This window comes from Eriocheir sinensis, chromosome 12 (assembly GCF_024679095.1).
Source record: "Eriocheir sinensis breed Jianghai 21 chromosome 12, ASM2467909v1, whole genome shotgun sequence".
Taxonomy (NCBI): Eukaryota; Metazoa; Arthropoda; class Malacostraca; order Decapoda; family Varunidae; genus Eriocheir; species Eriocheir sinensis.
This window is the reverse complement of record NC_066520.1, coordinates 11194900-11218542: the sequence shown is the minus strand read 5'-3', so window position 1 is coordinate 11218542 and position 23643 is coordinate 11194900. Positions and strand designations below refer to the sequence as shown.

The 23643-nt window shown below is 47.1% G+C and overlaps 1 protein-coding gene across 1 annotated transcript in view; it reads left to right on the top strand.

The window, feature by feature from the left end:
- The window catches only part of LOC126997261 (Fanconi anemia group J protein homolog), a 161469-nt gene that overhangs the window by 67340 nt on the left and 70486 nt on the right, over positions 1–23643 (top strand). The window contains exon 6 of the mRNA XM_050858257.1: positions 20987–21076. Coding sequence (XP_050714214.1) covers positions 20987–21076 — 90 coding nt within the window. The remainder of the gene's footprint in view (positions 1–20986; positions 21077–23643) is intronic.

Genomic DNA, 23643 nt, shown 5'->3' with positions numbered 1-23643 from the left:
GAGGGAGGGAGGGAGGAGTAGGAGGAGGCGGAGGAGGAGACCTAACGAGAACAGGGCGAGGAAGAGAGAGGATGTGGGGGAGGCACACACAAGGGATCATGCATTGGCTAAGTAGGGAGCAGTGCAGGGGGGGTGGGGGTCGTTTTGGGGGAGCGCCGCCGCCATGCATAGCGCACGCAAGGGAGTGCGGTGAGGGGGTCGTGGATGAGGCGGAGGCTGTACAGGAAAATAAGGAAATTCATGAAGGTTAAGGGAACAGGACAAAACTGGGAGGGTCAGTGAATTAATTATCAAGAGGGCCAGAAACTGAACTGGAGGACCAAAAACTAAACAGGAACGCCGGCAGAGAGCAGGAGAGCAAAGGGGAGGGCAGGAGGACCACGCCGGACGCTCGCCAATAATACCAAAACTCGGAAAATAAGCCTAGGTCGAAGAAATGAGGAGCGAATCATAAAGGGCAAAGGGCTGGAGAGCATAGCGAGGAGGAGGCCGGGGAGTGGCTATGTCAGCAGTAGGCGGGAGTATCTAGGCTGTAGGCTGGGATGCGAGTGACGGAGGGATTAAATAATTGAACTTGTACAGGAATGAACAGGAAGACTTAGAGGCATTTAGATGGGGCAAAAGAGCAAAAGTGAGTTAAGCAAGGATGTGATGATGGGAAGTTCTCTATGGAAGTCAGAGGAAGGACCAACAGTTACTATACAAACAGTTATCACAGCGTTGGGAAATATTGAGCAGGAAGACGAAGAGACAGGTAGATAAGGCGAAAGAGCAAAGTTGAGTTACATAAGGAGTGACAGTATGAATTTTTTTTTTTTTAGTATAAGGAAGGCAAAGAAATGACAAAGTAGGTAGTTTTATCACGGAATTATAAGGGAATGATAAGCAAGACAAAGAGACAGGTAAATAGGGCAAAAAAACAAAGGTAAGTTACATAAGGAGTGACAGTATGAAGTTTTTTGAGTATAAGGAAGGCAAAGAAATGACAAAGTGGGTAGTTTTTATCACGGAATTATAAGGGAATGAGCAGCAACACAAAGAGACAGGTAAATAGGACAAAAAGCAAAGGTGAGTTAAGTAAGTGAGGGATTGAAGTTCATTAAGTATAAGGAGAGCAAAGAAACGACGACATATAGAGGCAGTGTGATCCAGGACTCCCTCTCTCTCTTTCTCCGTCCTGTCCAGCCTTGCTCTCCCTCTTTAGCCTCGCCTGCCCGCTCTAGCCAGCCTCCCTCGCCCTTGTGACGTCACGGCCTGCCTCGCTGACCACTGCTGAGGAATACAATGCCTGCGGAATGTTAATCACGTGACCAGGCCGTTGGCGTAGGAAAGTCATTATTATGTTCTATTATTTTCCTTTAGTAGTAGTAGTAGTAGTAGTAGTAGTGATCTTGTTGACGTTTATGTTGCTTTATGGTGTTGATAGTGGCGGTGATGGTAGATAGTAGTAGTAATAATTGTAGTAGTAGTAGTAGTAGCTAGTGTAATATTGTCTTGTTATAGCAAATAAACTCATTTCAGTCTGGTGTTATATAATTCATGTTTATTATCACTATTTTGGTAGAGAAGATAATCTTTCACCGGGCATACTTTTTCCACATGCTTCTCTGACAAGTTTACTGTTTTCAAATTATCACAGCTGTTATGTCCGTTATTATCATGTACATTTTGCTGCTTGTGATCTTAACATAAGGAATTCAACGTCAGAGATGGACTGAAACGCAAAGTTACCAACCATAGACGCAGAAGTTAGAGTATGTTCAACGGAAACTGAAACGACAGTCGATGGCAAAGAGATAATGACCGCAATCCAGCTCCACTGATTCCATGAAGTGTTTACGAATATGTTTAGCGTTGGGTATGCTCGTGTGGCCTGGAAGAGTGTGCGTACAGTGACTACAGTGAAGCTTGCGGCGTGTGGTACGTAGTCACTGTATTCCAATTAATCTTAAGAACGCACAGTGAACGCAGGCTGAGGTGTGGCATTGCGTCGTGGGTTTTGGGAGCGTGTGACGACTGCTGGGGTTGTTGTTGTTGTTGGTGGTGTGTGTGTGTGTGTGTGTGATGCGGGACCCGGAGCCGTGTGGAGGGTGTCTTTGGGATCACGTGACCCGGCGAGGAGAGCGGCAAGCAAGCAAATAAAGTGAGCACCGGGCCGTGTGGATGAACCGTTTGTGTGTGTGTGTGTGTGTGTGTGTGTGCTCTCCTTAATAGCTTGTGTGTCCCAGGCAGGTATACTACAGCTGGAAAGGGGAAGAGGAGAAGGGCTGCAGGGGCGGGAGGAGGAGGAGGCAGGTGAGTGAGGGCGGTTGGCTCACGCGAAGAAATGCATCACGATAAAAATTGGCCCAGAAAAATGTGAACAAATGGCCGGCTGGACCCCATGCCCGGGTGGCGCGCCTCGGTATTCGGGGCCCGCGTGAGGGCAACACCGCCACGGGACCGCCGATTAATTTCTCATTTCCATTTTTATTTCCATTCCTCTTTCGCCATTTTCCATTTCCAGCGCGGCAAAAATACGCATCTTTACCTCCTTGTGGCCGGGCGTGTGATGGGGGGGCCGCCCGGGGACTGGGGGCCGGGATATTTAGAGGCAAAGAGCGCCGGGGGCTTCTGGACGGCGGGTCACGGGCCGGCTTGCAAATTAGCCTGATCGCTTTGTAGGGTCAAAAGAGGCATTTTTATCCTGGAGTCAGCTGTGGGCACAACAAGCGTTATAATGCACCCTCTGAATGGCGCCCAGGGCCCCTCCACCCGCCGCCCAGCACTCACCCTCCGGTTTGGCGGCACACACACACACACACACACACACACACACACACACACACACACCCTGCATGCAAACACACATATTTAGGTCAGATCCTCATGTCCTTTGTTTAGTGATACGTTGATATGAACTTTACCAAGGCGCACGTGTTTTCAGAGAGAGAGAGAGAGAGAGAGTGAGAGTGAGAGTGAGAGTGTGTGTGTGTGTGTGTGGCTTTAGCACGTACCTGTGTGGTTAGTGAATTATCGTTAACGTATTCACCTTATGTATACACGTAAATGGACGTTCAGATGAGTATTGCCTAATGATCGCGCGGTGGTGTTTGGTCGAGGCTGAAAAAATATATATAAAAAAACGCAACAGCCTGGCCTTGCTCACCCATCCTTCGCCTCGTCCACACATCCATCCCAGACTCATCATTTTTTTTCCTGTCACATCCCATTTTCATTCTCTTCTTTCTCTCCTCACACATCACCTCTCCTCCTCCTCCTCCTCATTTCCTTTCCTCCCACATCCTATCTTCATTCTCTTCCTCCCCTTCTCTTTCCATCCTTCACCTTTCAAAAATCCTCTTCTCTCCTCTTTTCCTCTTTCCCTCTGTCTTCTTTTCCCTTTTTTTTTCCTCTTCTCTATCCAACCGTATCTCTTCCACACATTCGTTCCTCATCTTTCCTTTTCTTCTCCTTTTCCTCTTTTTCCATCCCCTTCCCACCCTTTCCTTTTTTCCCAGCGCCCTCTCTCTCCCTATTCTTCCCCCCTTCCACACATCCCTCCGTCCTCCTCTTCCTCCTCCTCCTCCTCCGCCTTCACTCCTTTTATTCATCTTTCCGTTTATCTCCCACACCTCCCTCTCCTCCCATTCTCTTTTCCACTTTTTTTTCCTACCGCCCTCTCTTTTATCTTTCCTCCTTTCTCATAGTTCTCTCTCTCCCTCTCCCTTTCGTCTCATGCTCCTCTGGCCTTCCTCTTCATTTCCTCATCTTCACCTTTTCTTTCATCTTTCACGGTTGCCCCATCATTCATCCTCTACTTACTAGCATCCCTTAGCCTCCGCGGTTCCCATCTTTATCCTTCTTTTTCCCATCTCTATTTCCTTTCTCTCCACTTCACTCAACGTCTTTCTCGGTATCTTGCTTTCACCTCTTCCATTCCCTTAGCCTTCCATTCCTCCCTCTCTTTATCCACCTTTCCACCCATCTCCCCATTCCTCCTTCTTTTCCAGCAGTTTCCTTTCACCCTCTTGTTCTTCACCATTTCTCTTCCCTCACGTCCCTCCATTCCTGTAATTCTTTCACTCGCCGTATACGTCTCTCCCCTCCCATGGATCATTTCTCCTCTCAAACGCCCCTTGCTTCCCACTCTTCAAAATCCCGTCCTTCTCCCTTCCTTCCTCTTCCTTTCACCATCCTTTCAGTTCCCTTCGTGTCCCCATCGCCTCCTTCCCTCTATTCTCCCTCCATCACGCTGTAACGAATCGCCTTGTCAGTGCTAGCTGTGCCCGACGTCTCATTAATTGTTGTTGATGTCTATTTTTATTGTTTTTATTTCTTTTTCTTCCTAACCCTCAGCAGTGTCTCAGTCTGCTGCTGATCCTCGCAAACTTAATGCGTATATCTTCTCAGGTTCGCAGGGAGGGGAGGGAATCTGATGGTATGTTGAGTATAGTTTGGAATACTCAAAAAGATAAAATACCTGCTCTCTCTCTCTCTCTCTCTCTCTCTCTCTCTCTCTCTCTCTCTCTCTCTCTCTCTCTCTCTCTCTCTCTCACCCCTCCCTCGGGCTGGGGTTGATTGCGATAATCCCACTGTGTAACCAGACTCCGCCGACGTGCTACTGGGAAAGAGAACGCAGCTCTTCCTCTGATTCATATTTCCAGATTTCTTTCTCTTCCACCCTTCCGCCAGCGTCCGCGGCGTGGATGCTGCGGCCGTCCCTGAGCGCCGCGGGGGGGCGCCAGTTACAAGCCGCAGAAGAGTGTGTGGACAGACGCGTGGGTGCGGCTCTGTGCTCGCGGGTCATCACGAGGCCCGGCGTCAGGTGACCGGATAAGCGGAGAGCAACACATGATCCACCCGGCCAGACCGACACACTTTCAACTTGCCGCCGAGCATCCTGACCCGCGTGTTGCGTCCTGGCGGGAGCTGTCCGTGCTCCCGGGGGCGGGGCCAAGCGAAGGGGCTGAAGTGGGTCACTGGGCCTTTCCTGTTCTCGACCCCTTCCCCCCTTGCCCAAGCCTGGCCCCTGCCAAGTGGGTGGAGCATTATATGGGGGTCGCCACGTCACGGGTCCAGAATTCCGTTGCGTTCAAGGTCGGGCTGTTCCATCGGCCACGGAAAACTAAAGCTATTCCTGGTCATCGCATCCTGACCCCTCAGCCGTGTGTGGCCAAGACGTGGTCAGCCAGCATGCACCGGACCACTGGGATGCGCTGCCCGGGTATTTTCTCGGGGTGGTGCGCGGTACCGGGGTGGCGTGGTGCAATCTGAGTCGCGGGCACAATAGAAGTGCCCCGCCGGCTGCCGGGCGGGGCTTATGGCGAATATGATTGGCTGTGTCGCTTCTCTGTTGGGCCGACTCAGTGTCGCCAACGTTAAACCTCCTTCGGAGTAATTTCGTCTGCCTCCTCGGTACATCCTCAAGTCTCGGTGCCCTTGTAGTGTTGGCTGCCTCGCCTCATCCACCTCGCTACAGTCGAGCTCAACCTTGTCACTCTCTTGGTATTTTCAAATCGAGACTTTGTTTTGCGGATCGCTACCCAGCCAAGGCGAAGTTCCTTTGGTAGCGTTGAATTTGCCCGGGCCTGGAGCGGCCTTGAGGCACCCACGACAGCTCAGGCCGCCCTCAGTAGCCACGCAAAAAACGTGCTGGGCACCGGGTGGGTCAGGCAGTGAGTGACTCGACCCCTCGACCGGGGCTTTTGCGTGCCTAGGTCACTGTGGAGCCCCTTAGGGCGTGGGCGTCCCGGCAAGTGCCGCGGGTGGTGGCAGAGATGTTGAGCACCGCGGCGCCGCTCCTGCCGAGCATGAGTGGGAGCCCCACGTGCCCATGTGCAGGTATCATTGTCCTGACGTCTGAACGCATCATGCGGCGTGAGGGGCTGCCGTGCGCGGCCAGGCGTGAGTCCTTCACACCTTCGGGAGCGTTTGTAACCCCGGCTGACCATCCCTGCCCGCCGCTCCTGCAGGTGAGTCGCGGCGCTGACACCCCACCTCCATTACCACCGCCGCCGCCACTACCAACAACAACAAATACAGCAACGTAATAGAAACAACAACAACAAACAATTAAATCCACACACACACACAACACAAATAATTAAATAATGTTTGCTGAACATTACATTTCAACTCATGATCTTCTACATCTTACAGCCAGGCGGGATTATTAATAGTGATACATTCGTACTGATGCATGATTCCTCACCTGCGAAGACATTCAGAGTCATAAGAGGAGGCAGCCAAGATCACCAGAGTACCTGTACTGCTCATGTACTTTGTCGTTTACTTTCTGGCATCAAGCAGAAGTGAGGCAGCGGCTGCGGCACGCCAGGCCTAATGGGGCGACCGGCCAAGTGCCCCCCTTTCTCCCCGTCCACCCCCCTCAGATAATGCCCCCCTCCTCTCCCTCCTCCCCTTCCTCCGATAGTGCCCCTTCCTCTCCCTCCACCCCCTCCCTCCGATAGTGCCCCTTCCTCTCCCTCCACCCCCTCCCTCCGATAGTGCCCCCTGCTCTCCCTCCACCCCTTCCCCCACACCCAGACAGTGCCGGCGTGTGGACTGCGAGAGGCTTAGTATGGGATCGAATGCGCGAGGGCGACAGAAGAAGGAAAAGAAACCGAGAAATTATGAAAGGCTGATTACAGAGAGAAACTAATGAAGATCTGTCTTAGAAGTCACTCCAAAGCTATTGAACAAAGGATGGAGGGACGAAAGAAAGTGGACTGAAGGAAATATGGAGAACGTGTTGAGAGAGAGAGAGAGAGAGAGAGAGAGAGAGAGAGAGAGAGAGAGGCTGGAAGGTAAAGGCAGATAGGCGTAGAGGGGAGGAGGCAGGAGAGGTAGGAGGTTAGAGAGATGTAATTGGGCCGGCCTCTTCCAGCCCTCAGGTGCCCTCGTTGTCTTAGGAGTGAAATTCTCGTCACAATTTCCGACGGTTTTATTGTGACACCGAGACTCGAGGGTTGCCAAACGGTGCCCTGGTCTTACCCTGGTCCCCCCCTCACCTACAGCCCCTCTCCCATGTGTCCCGCGGCCCTGAATACTGCTGCAAGGGACACGTATCTCCATCGTGGTCATTGGTAGTAATGTCGAGTGCTTCTTGTAGGTTTGGTTGAAGCCTGAGGAGGACGTGTGTAGCCTTGACGGAGGAGCGCCTGCGATTGATTGATAGGCGTCGCTTTCCGCTCGCTTTGGCAACATTGTGCAAGTCATTATAGCGTTTGTATCTCTCTCTCTCTCTCTCTCTCTCTCTCTCTCTCTCTCTCTCTCTCTCTCTCTCTCTCTCTCTCTCTCTCTCTCTCTCTCTCTCTCTCTCTCTCTCTCTCTCTCTCTCTCTCTCTCTCTCTCTCTCTCTCTCTCTCTCTCTCTCTTTGATATGTATAGGTAGAGAGAGAGAGAGAGAGAGAGAGAGAGAGAGAGAGAGAGAGAGAGAGATAATCAGCTGCAAAATGTCTTTGTTTCCCTCTTTTATTGACAAATTAAACAATATATATCTGGGTGTGTGTGTGTGCGTGTGTGTGTGTGTGTGTGTGTGTGTGTCCCTCCAGCTCTCAGCGCGGCTCCCTCCCTCTTGACAGCAGCTCCACCTCCCGCGTGGCGTGCCGTGAGGGCAGGTTAATTAGCGGGTCATGGTAATTACTAGACACTCCCGCCGCTGAAGTGCGTGAGGCGTTACACACTGTGGCGCCGACAACTCCAGGCGTGCTCGTGTGTCGCCCCGGGAACAACAGTGTCGGATGAGGCGTTGTTGGTCCTCAGCTTACATCACGGGGGAGCTCATCGCCGCCTGGAGTGTGGATCTGTCTTTCCCGTTCACCTGCAGACTCGCGGAGGTCATAGCTGTTAATTGCTTGTATGCTTGAGGTTCTTCATTTACAATATTCTTCCTCTATTAGATCGCTTTAATGGTTCAGTCCTTCTCTTTATTCTTTTCTGTCTAGCACATCTCATTCCTGTCCCTCTTCATACCGTCTATCCATCCTATTTTTGGGCGGTTGTCTGGTCTTCCCGGCAAATCCACTTGTGCCCTCTTTCATCTTCTAAGCGTCCAAAACCACTTTAAGTCTTCTCTTACCTATTAGTTTTCTCGTGGCATTTCTGTTGCCTGCATAAAGCTCACACATGCCTGTTTTCTGTCTTTTTTTCCGTTTCGTCACCAGTCATTAATAAGAAAGTCGTGTATTCACCAGCGGCCGATAAGAGTACCAGGCCCCGAATCCCCAAACACTTCTGAGCCTTAGTGCAACTATTTAAAAAGGCCGTCTTAGAATTTGTAGGCGATTCCATGATCCTGGTGGTAGTTTGACAAGGTTTCTGCTCCATGAACGGGAATACACTCATGAGAACTCGGCTGATCTCTAACTTTTGAAAACAGTCGTAACGAGACCCTCAAGCGTTTCAGAGTACGGCCCCAGATCAGCTTCGTGAGTGCCTAGTCCTGCGTTGCGCCGCCAGAGAGCAGACCAGTTTGGCCTCGTAGCCAGTCCACAACGCTCCTTCATGTATAGCGCGTGAAATATGCAGATTTATTCATCACTATTATTTTTCTTATTGTTCTTTTTAGAGTCGAGGCAAAATGCGGCAGAGATTGTTCCGCTCAAATTAAATGAGCCGGAAACTCTATGGCCGTGAAAATGTTTGCATACGATAACAAGTTTGTTTATTGCTTCTTTGTTTATGGACGGCGGCTGGAAATGTTAGATAATACACACGTTACTGCATTTTACATTTGGACAAGTTCTCAACATGCATAACTGTTAGTGTGTGTGTGTGTGTGTGTGTGTGTGTGTGTCAAGTTTAATTATTCACTTTAAATGATGAAAATAAAACTTCACCCCTCGCTGATGATTTCCAAAGATCGAGAATAACTTTTTAGCGGCTTGGAGGTCACGTTCGTTAATTGCAGGAGTGGCCGCCTCGTGGGTCGTGTCTGGTGGTCACGCATCCTTCCTCTGAACATGTATATTCTGTTTTATGTTTACATTGTTCTCTGTCTGCTTCCATGTGTCTGTGGCCTGATTATATATTTATCTGAATCTTATTGAAATATTTTCGTTTTGAATTGCGGTTCTCGCAAGTGATGATTACCATTTATTTTTAAATCAGGCAAATATGATATTAATAATGACTGTATTAGAAGCAATAATAATATTGATAATAATAATAGTATTATTATCTTTTTTTCCATTATTATTACTGATATAGATTTTACCTGTTTTCTTTTTCACCATAATTGTTATTTTCTTTAATTATGTTGGTTTTATTATTATTATTATCATATCATCATCATCACCATCACCATCATTCGGTATGTTATAACAGTGTTGGGAGCATGTTAGTACCAGTAGTAGGAGCAGTTTTAGTGAGAGCGGTGGTTTACATTATATGACCGATTATAAACGCTCTAATTTTGATTTGAGTGTCTTTGAATCTTATAAAAACTTTAATCCTACACACACACACACACACACACACACACACACACACACACACACACACACACACACACACACAGTTTCTATCATCACCGTTTCTTTCTATCCGGTATCTTTCTCCCCCTTATAATACTCTTCCTCCTCCTCCTCCTCCTCCTCCTCCTCCTCCTTCTCCACCTCCTACTTCACTCCTACCCTTATTCTTCTTCCTTCACTTATATAGCAGCAATAATTACTACTACTATACTATATAATGATATTACTACGTCTGTTACTGCTGCTACCATTGCTATTACAGATTCTACTACTACTACTACTACAACTACTACTACTACTACTACTACTACTACTACTACTACTACTACTACAACTACTACTACTACTACTACTACTACTACTATAGTGTTCTTATTTCTTCACGTGAAACATTTTTTTCATTGCCTGCATTATTTGAAAAAAAGAAAATACCCACTGCTACTCCCCCAAAAAATATCATGATGTGTGTGTGTGTGTGTGTGTGTGTGTGTGTGTGTGTGTGTGTGTGTGTGTGTGTGTGTGTGTGTGTGCTTGGACGCCAGTGCCTACGTGTACTCACATACTCTGAACTTTCATTCATGGGAGAGTTTAACCTGCACGATATAACCTTTTCTTTTTTATGCTTTTTTTTCCCTCACCCCATATGAACATTTATTCCCGTGTGGCGGCGGGAGTGTGAAGGTTCGTGCCCCTCCTCGTGTGTGTGTGTGTGTATGTGTGTGTGTGTGTGTGTGTGTGTGTGTGTGTGTGTGTGTGTGTGTGTGTGTTTGTGTGTGTGTTCCCACTTTTTACATGCTCTCACCTGGCCATGTTAATAAGCATAATTTAATGGATTCTCTCTCTCTCTCTCTCTCTCTCTCTCTCTCTCTCTCTCTCCAAATTTGGTCTCGCTTTATTTGTTCTTTGAAATAAACATGAACTTTATTTTCCCACAAGTTGCTTAATTATTATTTTTCTAAATTTTATGATTTCAATTTGACTTCCCTGCTTGACTTGCTTTTGCACACACACACACACACACACACACACACACACACACACACACACACACACACTTGCAGGGGTGATCATTGCCCCCCCCATGAGTGAGAGAGTGATGTGATTGGCCAGATTTTTAAGTACGCAAATCATGAATTCTCTCTCTTCCTCGACCCTCATTGGCGGGTGTGTCTTGAGGAGGTGATGGGGGGAGGAAGGAAGGGGGGGGTGGGGAATAGGCTGGAAAGAGAGGAATGGAAGAGAGGAGGAGGAGGGATTGTAGGCAGGGGATGATTCTTACCTCTCCCCCCCCTTCCCCCTTTCCCCCCTTTCCTCACTTCTCCAGGAAATGAAAACTTAACATACTGTAACTCACTATGATTTTTCTCTCTCCTGATTGGCTGAGAGCGTTTGCGAAGGTTCCTAATTGGCTGGTAAGGAGCGTGTGCCGGGCTGTGATTGGTCGGCGGCGTGACATAATTAGCAACGAGGCTGTTATGATGGAGGCGAATCAACACTTTTTTTTTCTCTCTCTTTTTTTTACATCCCTCGCGCATGTTTGATTTTCTTTGCATATTTTTTCCTCTAACTTGTTAATAGGAATGCGAGTAAAGGAGCGGCTTCAAACTGTAAAAACTTTGGAATGTAATATTTAATCAATGTGGAGAGAAAGAGGAGGAGGAGGAGGAGGAGATGAAGGAAGAGGAGGAGGAGGAGGAGTGGGTGAGTATCGTTATTTCCAAGGAAGGAGGAATAGGACGTGAAACTCTTGCCGCCGTTCAATAGTATTTTCTCCAGTGTTTCCTCCTCTTCGCACTCGTTCCCTCTTCCTCGCTTCCCTCTTGTCGCCCCTTTGCACTTTTATTCCCTTATATCACTTCACTCGTTCTTTAGTTTCTTTCTCTCCTCGCTCTCCTCGTTTGTTCCTAATTGCTATATGTGCCTCCTCCTCCTCCTCCTCCTCTTCTTCCAATTCGTCCTCCTCCTCCTCCCCCGCATCCTCTTCCTCCTCCTTCTTCCTCCCTTTTCGCTGCCTCCTCCGCGTTCTGTTGGGTTTGCTGCGTGTGGTTCGTTTTGATGTTTGTGGTTTGGGTTTGTTTTGTAGATTTTTTTGTGTGGTTTATATATATATATATATATATATATATATATATATATATATATATATATATATATATATATATATATATATATATACTTATATATATATGTGTCTATATATATATATATATATATATATATATATATATATATATATATATATATATATATATATATATATATATATATATCTCTATATATATATATATATATATATATATAGTTCTGTATGTAGTGAGGTTGACAGCCCTTTTGACAACCTTGCTTGACATGCAGGTCTGTGTATCTCTTATATGAGTTGGATGACTGAAGAAGGGTGTTCATGTGTTCAGTGTGTTAACTTTAATTTTTTTTATTACAAATTGAGTTTTTAATAGTCAATGATAGCGGAAGGACAGTGTCTATTTTATTTTTTCTTTCACGCCACTGCGAGTTGATCAGCACCTTCGTGACCAACTGTTCCACAGTGGGATGGTGTCCATATGAGGTCAGGTTTTCTGCCTCGCCACGCACAATAATGCAGCAACCTCCTAAGTTCGTGTACCAAGTTAACGTGTAGAAGATTCATGGAGGCCATGGACTGTAGTGCACTCATACGCATCATCCGCTTCGTCTCTGACCGCCGTTAGAGCCCTGCTATGCATAGGAGCGCCCCCTTGGTCCTTTGTTTGTTGTCCAGCCGTTTGATGATCTAACATGGAGCGTCCTGTCCTCTTTTTTACTGCCATCCTAGTGACGGACGACTCCATCTTCACCTCTTCCATCCTCATGCGGCGACCCGTCAGTGTTAACTACACGATATGCCAAGAGCATGTGGTCTAGCGAGGAAGTCTGCCTCATGATGCCGGTGGGGACATCACATCTCTATATATGTATACTATGAAAATGAGAATACGATGCATTAAGTTTTGGGAAATCCCAGGGAGGTCTAGTTGCTTTAGTAAGCTCGTCGCTGATGGGCAGCCTGTCTCCCGTTCAACCCTCTCATTGCCAGCCAAAACCTTTGTCACGCCCACTACCCGTCGATTTGAGATTTTTATAGGCCAGAGCTATCAGGTTGGATGAGTAAGAAATAAAAGTAGTAAAAAAAAATCACTCCCCAGTCTATTTTCACCCGAAAATAGTTCCATGAAGTTTGCGATGATAGTCGTGAAGTTCCCCAAGACTTAATCATTTTTGGGGTCTCGGAGCAACTAACAACCTCTACCACCGCCTGGTTTTGACGAACGCAACCATTTGAAGTTGTGGAATGTTCAGCAAGGACTACATTTAGTATGCGCATATATTTTTGTAATGTACGTTCGCATACCATGGTTACGCAAATTACGAAACATCGCAAATTGGTCACATGACGAGTTAATATTTTCCTTTGCATTCACAATTTGAGAGATTACGAAGTATATGATTATTGAGTATAATACTTTTTTTCGACGCACAACAATTGTTTTGGGGCTGTGCGCACCGCCAGGAGAGGTGCCGTGAGTCCACAAAGCACGCCGCACTTATGAGTCTACGTAATATTGTTTTCACTTATCACTAAACTGCATTGGGCTTCTCTTTATCCTTTCCACTGGTAAAAATCCCTAGAAACTACTACTATTTCTACTATACATGTCGATTACTTCAGCTGTACATGGTTTGGTGGTTTTAGAACACACGGCGCTTGGGTGGAAGGAGGGGCAGGAAGTTTGAAAGGTAGGCTCACTGTGGGTAGAACATTGAATGGGGAGGGGGACCAGTTTCGGCGCTGAGCATTGTTTTGGGCGAGTCAGTATATATAAGGACGTGGTACAAGACGTGACACAACCCCAATCCCTGTGTATACGGACGTGGCACAGGTGGCGGTATCAGGAGGGAAATGGCAGTACTCTGAAGTGGTCTAAGTGTGTGTTCGTGTGTATAAAAAGAATATACTGGTTTGTTTCATCTTTACTGGCTCAGGTGACTATACTTGATAATAAATGAGGGATGTTAATATGGTTTTGAGTTACTGATGGTGTTCGTGTGTCAGTGAATGAGTAAAGTTGTATCCCTGAGAGAGTTGAGTAAATACTTATAATGTGGTTAAGAACTGATCATCACTTTGTTGCGTCAGGAGTAAACTAAACGTCCCCGTACGCACAGCACGTGCTTTAATCTGCCGCAGGTCACTGGCGCGGCTGACGAATAGATAAAAACACTAATGAAGGCAGCCTTATTAGTAGCCAAAGTGCTCTCTGTTGCCTGTTCTTCCATGTTTCTTCAACGTTTTTCTTTCATTCCTTCTTTGGTTCTCTTATTTTATATATACGAAAGTGAGTGTATGGAGGCAGTAGAAAAGAGAGAGAATGTGTGTGTGTATGGGGTGAGGAAGGTGTATGAAGGAAGTCCAGTGGGAGAAGTGTTAGCAGGAGAAAGGTGTGTGTGTGTGTGTGTGTGTGTGTGTGTGTGTGTGTGTGTGTGTGTGTGTATGGGGGAGAGAGAGTAGGAGGAAGGGGGGAGGGGGGTGCAAGGGAGGGCGTTTGTCTTTCGTCATCAACACTCTGACGGATCAATAAAACCGTCTTGAGTACCCTTCCCCCCCCCCCCCTCTCCCCTCCAGCGCTCCTCCCTTCTCCTCCTTTCCCCTCTTTAGCACCTCTCCCCTCCTTCTTCCTCTTTTCTCTTCTCTCTCCTCTCCCCTCTTCCTGGTCGGATGCTTCTTCCCACCTCCTCTCCGCCTCGTCCCACTCTATTGCATCTCCACAATACTTTTTTTTTTATTGCAGTTCTCCACTTCTTCCTTAACTTTTATTCTCTTAATCTCACTAATCACACCACGCTATTTCTCTCCCTCCTCTCCTCTTCCCCTTCCTCGTTCATATGACCCTGTGCCCCTTCCCTTCACTTCCCCTCTCCTCTCGCCACTTGCCCTCCGAGGCGCTCAACACTTCGCTCTTTTTCCTCCCTTTCCTTTCCTACTTCAACTCTCTCTCCCGCCACACACCACCGAACGCTGCCGTCTACCCCTCACTCTCACTCTCTTCAGCATCTCTTAAACCTCCCACACTCTTTAAACTCCCGCACCGTACCTTAAACCACACACACACACTGCCCCTTAATCCTTAAACCTCCAACACTTTCATTGCCCTGACTTTGTTTATATGGTCTTCAACTTTTTTTTTTTTTTAACTATGCGTAGATCCTGCTATTAACTTCTGCTTCTGTTTCATTAGCTCTTGTGGTCCTACTGTAGCCCTTTTTGTAGCTGTACCAGGTGTGCCTTAACGTAGATCTGTGACAGGTGTGTGGCGGCACTGAGAGGGGTGGGGTGGGGGTGGGGAGATAATTAAGGTTCCCATCCCCCTTCCCTACGTCTGGGGTCTGACTCCCAAGGAAGTTGTCCGCAGTGTTCACTTCAAATGTTTGTTCGAAGAGTAATCTGTTATTTTATGTGTGTTCCTTTATTAGTTTATTTTAGTTATGTGAACATACAGAAGTGAGCACGTATACACTCACTCACCCCCCCCCCCCTCACACACACACACACACACACACACTTCTCCATGATCATACTTATATTCCAATAAAGAGTATAGGTCCTGCTCCTCTCTCCTCTCATCCTCACCACCACCACCACCACCGCCGCCACCACCACCATCACCACCACCACCTGTTTTCTCACTCAGCCTTGCAATAAAATATTAAAAGTGTAAACTCGCTACGTGTTTGGCTGTGTCGCTCCACCGGTGAGGTGCACATGACGCACACGCATATATACATACACGTGTAGGTTTTTGTTGATACCTTAGTTGCTGGCTATAGGTAAAATCATACGATTTTTTTTGTGTGTGTGATATGTGTGTCTGCATGTGTACGTTTGTGGCTTACACACACACACACACACACGCACACACACACACACACACACACACACACACACACACACACACACACACACACACATAAATATATATATATATATATATATATATATATATATATATATATATATATATATATATATATATATATATATATATATATATATATATATAATACATTTTTTCATGGCGTTGCACTACGTTTGTGTTTATCTTCATTGTTTCACGAGAAACTAAAATTTTACGTTAAAGAACAAATTTGTAAGAAAGTGTACTCGTCAGGAATTATGTATTTTATTTGCTTTTGATTTGAATGTTAAAGTTTAAAACACGACGGTTACAGGAACTTGAAGTGAATTATTTCGTTTGTTTTGAGAAGCCTTGTTCCCGACCCGCCCTGGCTCCTCGCCCCCTCACCCTTCCTCATCTCACCGGCCCCACCACGCCACTCCCTCCCCTCACCGCCCTCTTCCCCCCCTCCCTCCATGGTGCTTCCCTCTCGTGCTCCCTCCTCTGCATCACCCTCCCCTCCGTGTCCCGCTTGCCTCGCACCTCATTCCTCTCCCTCACCCCCACGCCCCAACTCTTCCTTGTACTACGACCGCCTAGCTCCTGTACTTCTAATCTCCCTCGCTTCTCCCCCTCACTTCCCTCTCCCCTCTCCACCCCGCCCCCTTTCCCCCGCCCCCCACAGCCGCGATATTACCTGCCGGGGATGACAAAGACTCCCTCGTCCGCCTCCCTAACTTTGCACTGTCAATATTGGTGCAAAATTCTGAGTTGTGTATTACGATTGCGGTGGCGTCTTCCTTCCCTCCTTTCCCGCCCTGCCTCCCTCCCTCCTCCTGTCTTTCCCTCCTTCCCTCCCTCACTTCTTTCCATCCATCTTTTCCTCTGCCGTGCCTCCCTCTCCTCCTGTCTATCCTTCCCTTTTTCCCCCCTCTCTTTCCATCCATCTTTTCCCGTGTCCATATCTCCCTGCCTCCCTCTCCTCTTCATCCATCCCTCTCTCCCTCTCATCTCCTTCCATCCCTCTTTTCCCTTTCCATCCCTTCCTCTCTCCCTCTTTCCATCCACCTTTCCCGCCTTCGTTACCTTTCATTCTCCACTTTCTTCCAGCTTCACCGTTTTCCTCCATTTCTTTCTCCGGCCTCCACTTCCCCTCCTCCGGCGTGTCACTCTCAGAACTCCACTTGAAGGACTTCTTTTCCCCCCTCTCTAGTGCCATTGTGCGTCTCAGATAGGAGGAAGGAGTGCCATTGTCTTAGAGTGCCATATATCGCCCCTTTGTGTGTATTTTTATGTCTCCTGTTTAGGCCTTCGTCTCTTCCTCTCCTTCGTCCACACTTCTCTCTCGCTTGACTTCACACTCCGTCATAATCCTTCAGAGAGACCTTCCTCCGTCTGCGTCTTAGTGCCTAGGGTGTGGCTAGTTGGTCATTTGTGTGTATTTTTATGCCTCTTGCCTCATGTCCCTTCCTCTTCTTCTTCGTCCTAGCTCTCTTCCTCTCGCTTGGCTTAACACTCCATCATCATCCCTCAGAAAGACCTACCTTCGTCTGCGTCTGCCCAGGGTGTGGTTAGCTGGTCGTGGTGTTGCGTTGGGAGCTGTGAGTGGACTAGGTAATGTAAAGTTGGGCTCTCACGATATGACTGCGCATGGCCTTCTCGCTTATCTCCGTCGTATTGGCCCTTGAGACTGTGGGGGGGAATAACTCACTACCCCGGGTCACACTATAGGGATGTGCAGTGTGTGAGTGTGTAATGATGATGAGGTGATAATGGATGTTGGGTACTGTGAGGTGTTGAGGTGGATATGACCTAGGAGTTTGACCGCTGTAGTGCATAATACCCTTAATTCTTATTTTTCAGTAGGATATGATTTGTTTGTATTTTTGTTGGAGTGCGTTTTCTCTTGGTCATCTTGTATTTTGTCGGAGTGCGTTTTCTGTTGGTCATCTTGTATTTTGTTGGAGTGCGTTTTCTGTTGGTCATCTTGTATTTTGTTGGAGTGCGTTTTCTGTTGGTCATCTTGTATTTTGTTGGAGTGCGTTTTCTGTTGGTCATCTTGTATTTTGTTGGGGTGCGTTTTCTGTTGGTCATCTTGTATTTTGTTGGGGTGCGTTTTCTGTTGGTCATCTTGTATTTTGTTGGAGTGCGTTTTCTGTTGGTCATCTTGTATTTTGTTGGAGTGCGTTTTCTCTTGGTCATCTTCAGACAGCTGGTGAGATATGAAGAGGTCAGATCCTCCTCCTCTCGTACTGCGGTGTCGTTCTCAGGTCATTATCTACTCCATCGAATCAATTATTAAGTGTATCTTCAGCTGGCAAGGGGAGATCAGTAATTTAAATCGACATCCATAATGGATTAACATATTTTCCGTTGTTAATTGCGCGGTAAGCATCGAGATAACGTTCACAGATATCAACACGTGACAATTGAGTCCACCTGCGAATATAAAGAAACGCATGGAACCGTTAGCAGCGACGGGCCAAATTTGTGCCATGATATAAACCCCAAAAAATAGATGATACATAATCTGATCACAAATGCTTTGATATAAATTATGAAATGGTTTGTGTGAGGGATGTTTTTTTCTCATTTTTCTCGCTTAGAGGGACCATTAAGAAACATGATCCCTGCTGCTACCTGGTTAATTAAGGCGAGCACAACCGATCCGAGTGACATGCAAGAGGTTTAAGGTGACCGCTTTGGAGGCAACATGAACGAGATTGCAGCTTTATAGTGAATACATCTAGTCAGTATGATAACATGTACTTCATTTTCGATTAGTAAGAACGCTGTGCGACGCCTTGTACCTAAAAGCTATTCCTTCACCAGTTACTACTTCAAACCAAAACTCTTTCCCGTTCATATGTGCACCAGGTGGTTTTTTTTAACATGAAGAAGCTGATGATAACCTTGTGCAGACCAGGGTGAGGAAGTTCTTTTAAATTACAAAGAAAACGAGAATATAGGGAAATAGGTGCAGCTAAACGAGAGAGAGAGAGAGAGAGAGAGAGAATCTTCCTGAATTTTGCTCGTCTATATAGTGGCCTCCATAAATTCACCGTCCTTATATTAGGGCCTTTCGTCAACCACCACCTGTGTGACACCCGACCCTTATGGGGAATAGAGGAGAGAGGAGGAAGAGAAACAGACCTCCGACGCAAGGGAAACCAATGTTGTGTGGATTTCTAGGCCGTGGAGCGTGGCTTTTAGAGGGGCAGGTGTTTGATGTTTTGATCGTGTCGGTGTTGTGTTTCAGGGGGTGGCGCGGCCCTCGAGCCTGGACCGGCGGGCCTGCGGGTGGTGTGTTGGTCAGTGGGCTGAGGGTCGAACGTTAATTAAGTTGTCGGCGGCTACAGAAGCACCACCCGAGTGTCTTGTGACTGGGATGGAGATTAACAAATACTTAAAAGCTTACACGTCAAAGTAAACTTTTCCATCGTGATCAGTTATATACATATATATATATATATATATATATATATATATATATATATATATATATATATATATATATATATATTTGTTTTTTTACAGTAAAGGAAGTAACAAATATATATATATATATATATATATATATATATATATATATATATATATATATATATATATATATATATATATATTTTACAGTAAAGGAAGTAACACAAGGGCAAAAATAAATAAATAAATAAATCCCACTATTCGCTGCTTCTTTATGTAAGTCTGTCTATTATTATTTCCCTTGGCGGTAAGGAAGTAGGTTAGTTCGTTAGCAGTAAGGAAGAGGAGTAGTAACGCCATGCAACACTGACCAACACCGTATGAACCCCAAGATAAAGTGACCAGCGAATAGTCTCCACCACCACCACCAGCAGCCCCCCGCCTCGCTCTCCCGCCTGCCGCACGGAGGGTCGGCGCCCCCGCAATGAGAGTAATGGGAGCTTCGCGCACCAGCAGCCGGAACGTACCGTTTTCTGGGAAGCTTCATTCTCCCGCCGCCGTGAGCCTCGCAGGGCTTCCCTAACCCTTTGTGTCGGCCAAAAGTATTACGGTGGGACTGCTCGGTGCCGCGATGAAACCCTTCCCCTGCTGCTGCCGCCGAGACGTGATGCCCCGCAGATGTACGCCGGGGAGATGGGATGTCCCTGGAATGTATGGCGAGGGGGGGAGTTGTTTTGCTAATATATGGTATGGGAAAGATGTAAGTGTTCAGAAATGCATGATGAAGACTCGAAAAGTTTAAATGTTTCCCAGGCAAATACACATACGTCCACATACCAGGCCTTAACACAAACCATTTAAACCCCAAATATGCTTTAGGCGGTGGCTAAATGGTTAGCGTGCCGGCACCTCGTCCAAGAGGACGCGGGTTCGAGTCCTGCCCGCCGCCACAGCTGGGATTTTCAGTCACCGCCGAGTGGCCTAAGACTACCCACATGCTGTCCTGAACATCATCCATCAACCCGAACTCTAGCTTCATTCTCTAAAAGAGAGACTCAAAAATGAGCTCCGAGGGCAGCATGAGCCAAGCAAGATGGCGCCACTATAAACACTTGTCTGCACCACAACGGGCTATGGCCGATTATCAGGCCCCACCAAAAAAGCCTACCGGCGGCATAGGCCGTAACGCAAAAATGAAAAATAAAAACTATGACATTGCTTAGATACTCTCAGCAATAAGAGGGATGGCTAATTATCTATAGGCCTTATAATGCACGACGAAGCTCTAATACTTCCACATGAAGGTTATTAAATGTGCCACCCAGCGAAGATTACTTAGAAGTTGCACAGAAAATTTGTGAGGTGGAGGAACACATTCAGAATTGGATAGAGAAGGGACGGCTTGTGTGTGTGTGTGTGTTGGAGATGATGAATCTTCTCGGAAAACTGAGCGGTAGTCAATTGCATTTCTCGTAGAAGGCACAACCTGACGCAGGGCACGCCTCGCCACCACCACCACCACCACGACACCTTTAAGACACACACACACACACACACACACACACACACACGACTGAGTCATTTACTACTACTACTATATACTTCTACTTCTTCTACTACTATACTCATACTAATACTACGATTATTACAACTACTACTACTTCTACTACACCTACTACTATTACTACAACAACTGCTACTACTACCACCACCACTACTTCTACTACTACTACTACTACTACTACTACTACTACTACTACTACTACTGCCACTTCCACCACCAGTCGGAGGACGAGGAAGAAAAGTTTTTTTTTTAACATCTCAGCCTATAGTGCCGGTAGGCTTTCTTCAGGGGCCTAGCTGGTGGTCGATCCAAGCCCGTTATGGCGCAGGCGATTTTTTTATTTTTTTTTATAGTGGCGCCAGTTATGCTTAGCTCATGTTGCCCCCCGGAACTCATTTGCTTCACTCTCTAAAAGAGAAGCTCAAAGATGAGTTCCGAGGGCAGCATGAGCCAAGCAAGATGGCGCCACTATAAACACTTGTCTGCACCACAACGGGCTAGGGCCGATTATCAGGCCCCACGAAAAAAGTTATAATAAGAGTAAGAGAAGTAGGAGGTGGGTGGGCAATTTTGTGGTGGTAATGCTGTCAATGCTTTCCCTTCCTCCTCAGGGTTCCCAAGGTCTTCCTCGGCACACGCACCCACAAGCAGGTGGAGCAGATCGTCAAGGAGCTGCGCCGCACCGCCTACAAGGACATCAAGTGAGTACCCTCCCTGTCTTGTCTTTCCTGACCTCCTGGCATGAAGGAGCCGTTCCCCAACACACTGGAGGCGCTGCACATCAAGGCACACCCAAAGTACTGCCTCTTGTGTCTTGTTAGTGCTCCGTGATGGCTGTACCTTAACGGGCAGGAGTTTTTGTTGGCACTTGTATTTTGTATCACCGTTGTTCGACTACCGAGTTTTCTTCCCATTGTTAGCTGTGTCTCTCTTGTTTTGCTATGTTTTTTAATCGTTGATGGCTGACTGGGAACGTTTTTTTGGTTTTGTTTTTTTTCTCTTGCGAGTTACCTCTACTTGCACTCACATCATTGGCATCGTTTTCAATAGAGGGTGACGGTCTCCTCCTGCTGCTCCTGGGGTCATTAGGTGTTCACGACCCTCCTGTCTTGATACCTGATTCCTTACCGTTTCTCCTGTTTGTTTTCATTAGGTGTTCCCGACCCTCCTGCCTTGATACCTGATTCCTTACCGTTTCTCCTGTTTGTTTTCATTAGGTGTTCACGACCCTCCTGTCTCGATACCTGATTCCTTACCGTTTCTCCTGTTTGTTTTCATTAGGTGTTCCCGACCCTCCTGTCTCGATACCTGATTCCTTACCGTTTCTCCTGTTTGTTTTTCCTTCTTCGCTCACGCCTATATTTTCTTTACCCCGACACCTATTCCCTTCATCCCCTTCTGTGCCTGAGCTTTTCTTGTACGGTTTGTTACCTTTTATTATACAACAGACCGAAATTACCACCTGTATTATATCCACCATCCATGCTTTCCACCTACACTTTGGGAACGTTCTATTGAAGACGTTCCCTCCTTCACTAAGCCAACAGTTCTTCAATTCAGTCTTCCCCTGATGCCCTATAAACACAGACGTGGCTGCACTGTGCTGTGGGTGAACATGTCAATACGTATAGAAGAGTAAGTAACCATAGAAAAGAATACACACGAACTGCCACATATCGTCTGCTTCGTGTACACAGAGGCGGTCAGTGTTATCGTGGCGCGGCTCCTCATCACGGCTGGAGGGGTGACAGATGGCGGAGGAAACGGCTCTCCTCACAGCTCGGAGTGGCCCTTTTGTGCAGCCTCTCCAGATATTATTGTTGCTCCGGAGACATGGTGCAATAGGCCTAGTCCATCGTATCGCCCACCCCCATTCTCTCTCTCTCTCTCTCTCTCTCTCTCTCTCTCTCTCTCTCTCTCTCTCTCTCTCTCTCTCTCTCTCTCTCTCTCTCTCTCTCTCTCTCTCTCTCTCTCTCTCTCTCTCTCGCTCACGCTCACACACACACACACACACACACACACACACACACATCGGTAGCACGTTTCCCCTCGCCATCTTTCTCCTTCTCCCCTCATTCTCACATTCCCTCTTTCGTTTTCTTTTTAGTCTCCTTCCCTCCCTACGTCCATTGTTTGGGTGTGCTACTCCAACACGCCAGCTGACTTGTGTACACACCACCACCACCACCACCACTGCAACTAACTCCCCTGGCCGGTATCACTGTACCACCATCAGTAAGAATATCAACACCAAAATCAACAAGTATTAGAACATTTTTTTCAGGATAGCGAGTCTGTAATCACCGTCAAAATCGCTTCACATTTTTCTCGCCCTCCTCCTCCTCCTCCTCCTCCTCCTCTTCCTGCTCCTTCTCTTCGTCCTCCCCTCTTGCTCTTCCTCAACACCAGCAACATCAACAAGTATTAACACATAGTTCAGGATAGCAAGTCTGTAATCACCTTCAAAATCACTTCTTTCACACTTCCCTCCTCCTCCTCCTCCTCCTCCTCCTCCTCCTGCTCCATCTTTTCATCCTCCCCTCTTGCTCTTCCTTAACAGCACCAACATCAACAAGTATTAACACATAGTTCAGGATAGTGAGTCTGTAATCACCTTCAAAATCACTTCTTTCACATTTCCCTCCTCCTCCTGCTCCTGCTCCTCCTCCTGCTCCATCTTTTCATCCTCCCCTCTTGCTCTTCCTCAACAGCACCAACATCAACAAGTATTAACACATAGTTCAGGATAGCGAGTCTGTAATCACCTTCAAAATCACTTCTTTCACATTTCCCTCCTCCTCCTCCTCCTCCTGCTCCTGCTCCTGCTCCCTTGCCCTCCACGCGCTTCGTCAGAAAACTCGGGCGCAGACAGCCAGTAATTGACTCCTGTTGTGGGCTAATAGCATTATAGTTCAGTGGTCCCGCCGCGTAACGAAGCGCCCAGATTACCGAGATAACCCCTCGTCCCGCTGCCTCGCCTGACCCCGGCTACGGCTGCTCGACGCCGCCACCGCCACCACCTCGCGCTTGTTCGGATGACTCTCAAGAAAGGTTACGTCTGTCTGTCTGTTTCTCTCTCTCTCTCTCTCTCTCTCTCTCTCTCTCTCTCTCTCTCTCTCTCTCTCTCTCTCTCTCTCTCTCTCTCTCTCTCTCTCTCTCTCTCTCTCTCTCTCTCTCTTATCGTTCTTCGCGGCCCCAGGACTGATGGAAGGACAACACAGTGTTACCTTTTCATATATTTTTGTGTTTGTGTTGCATTTCTTTCATT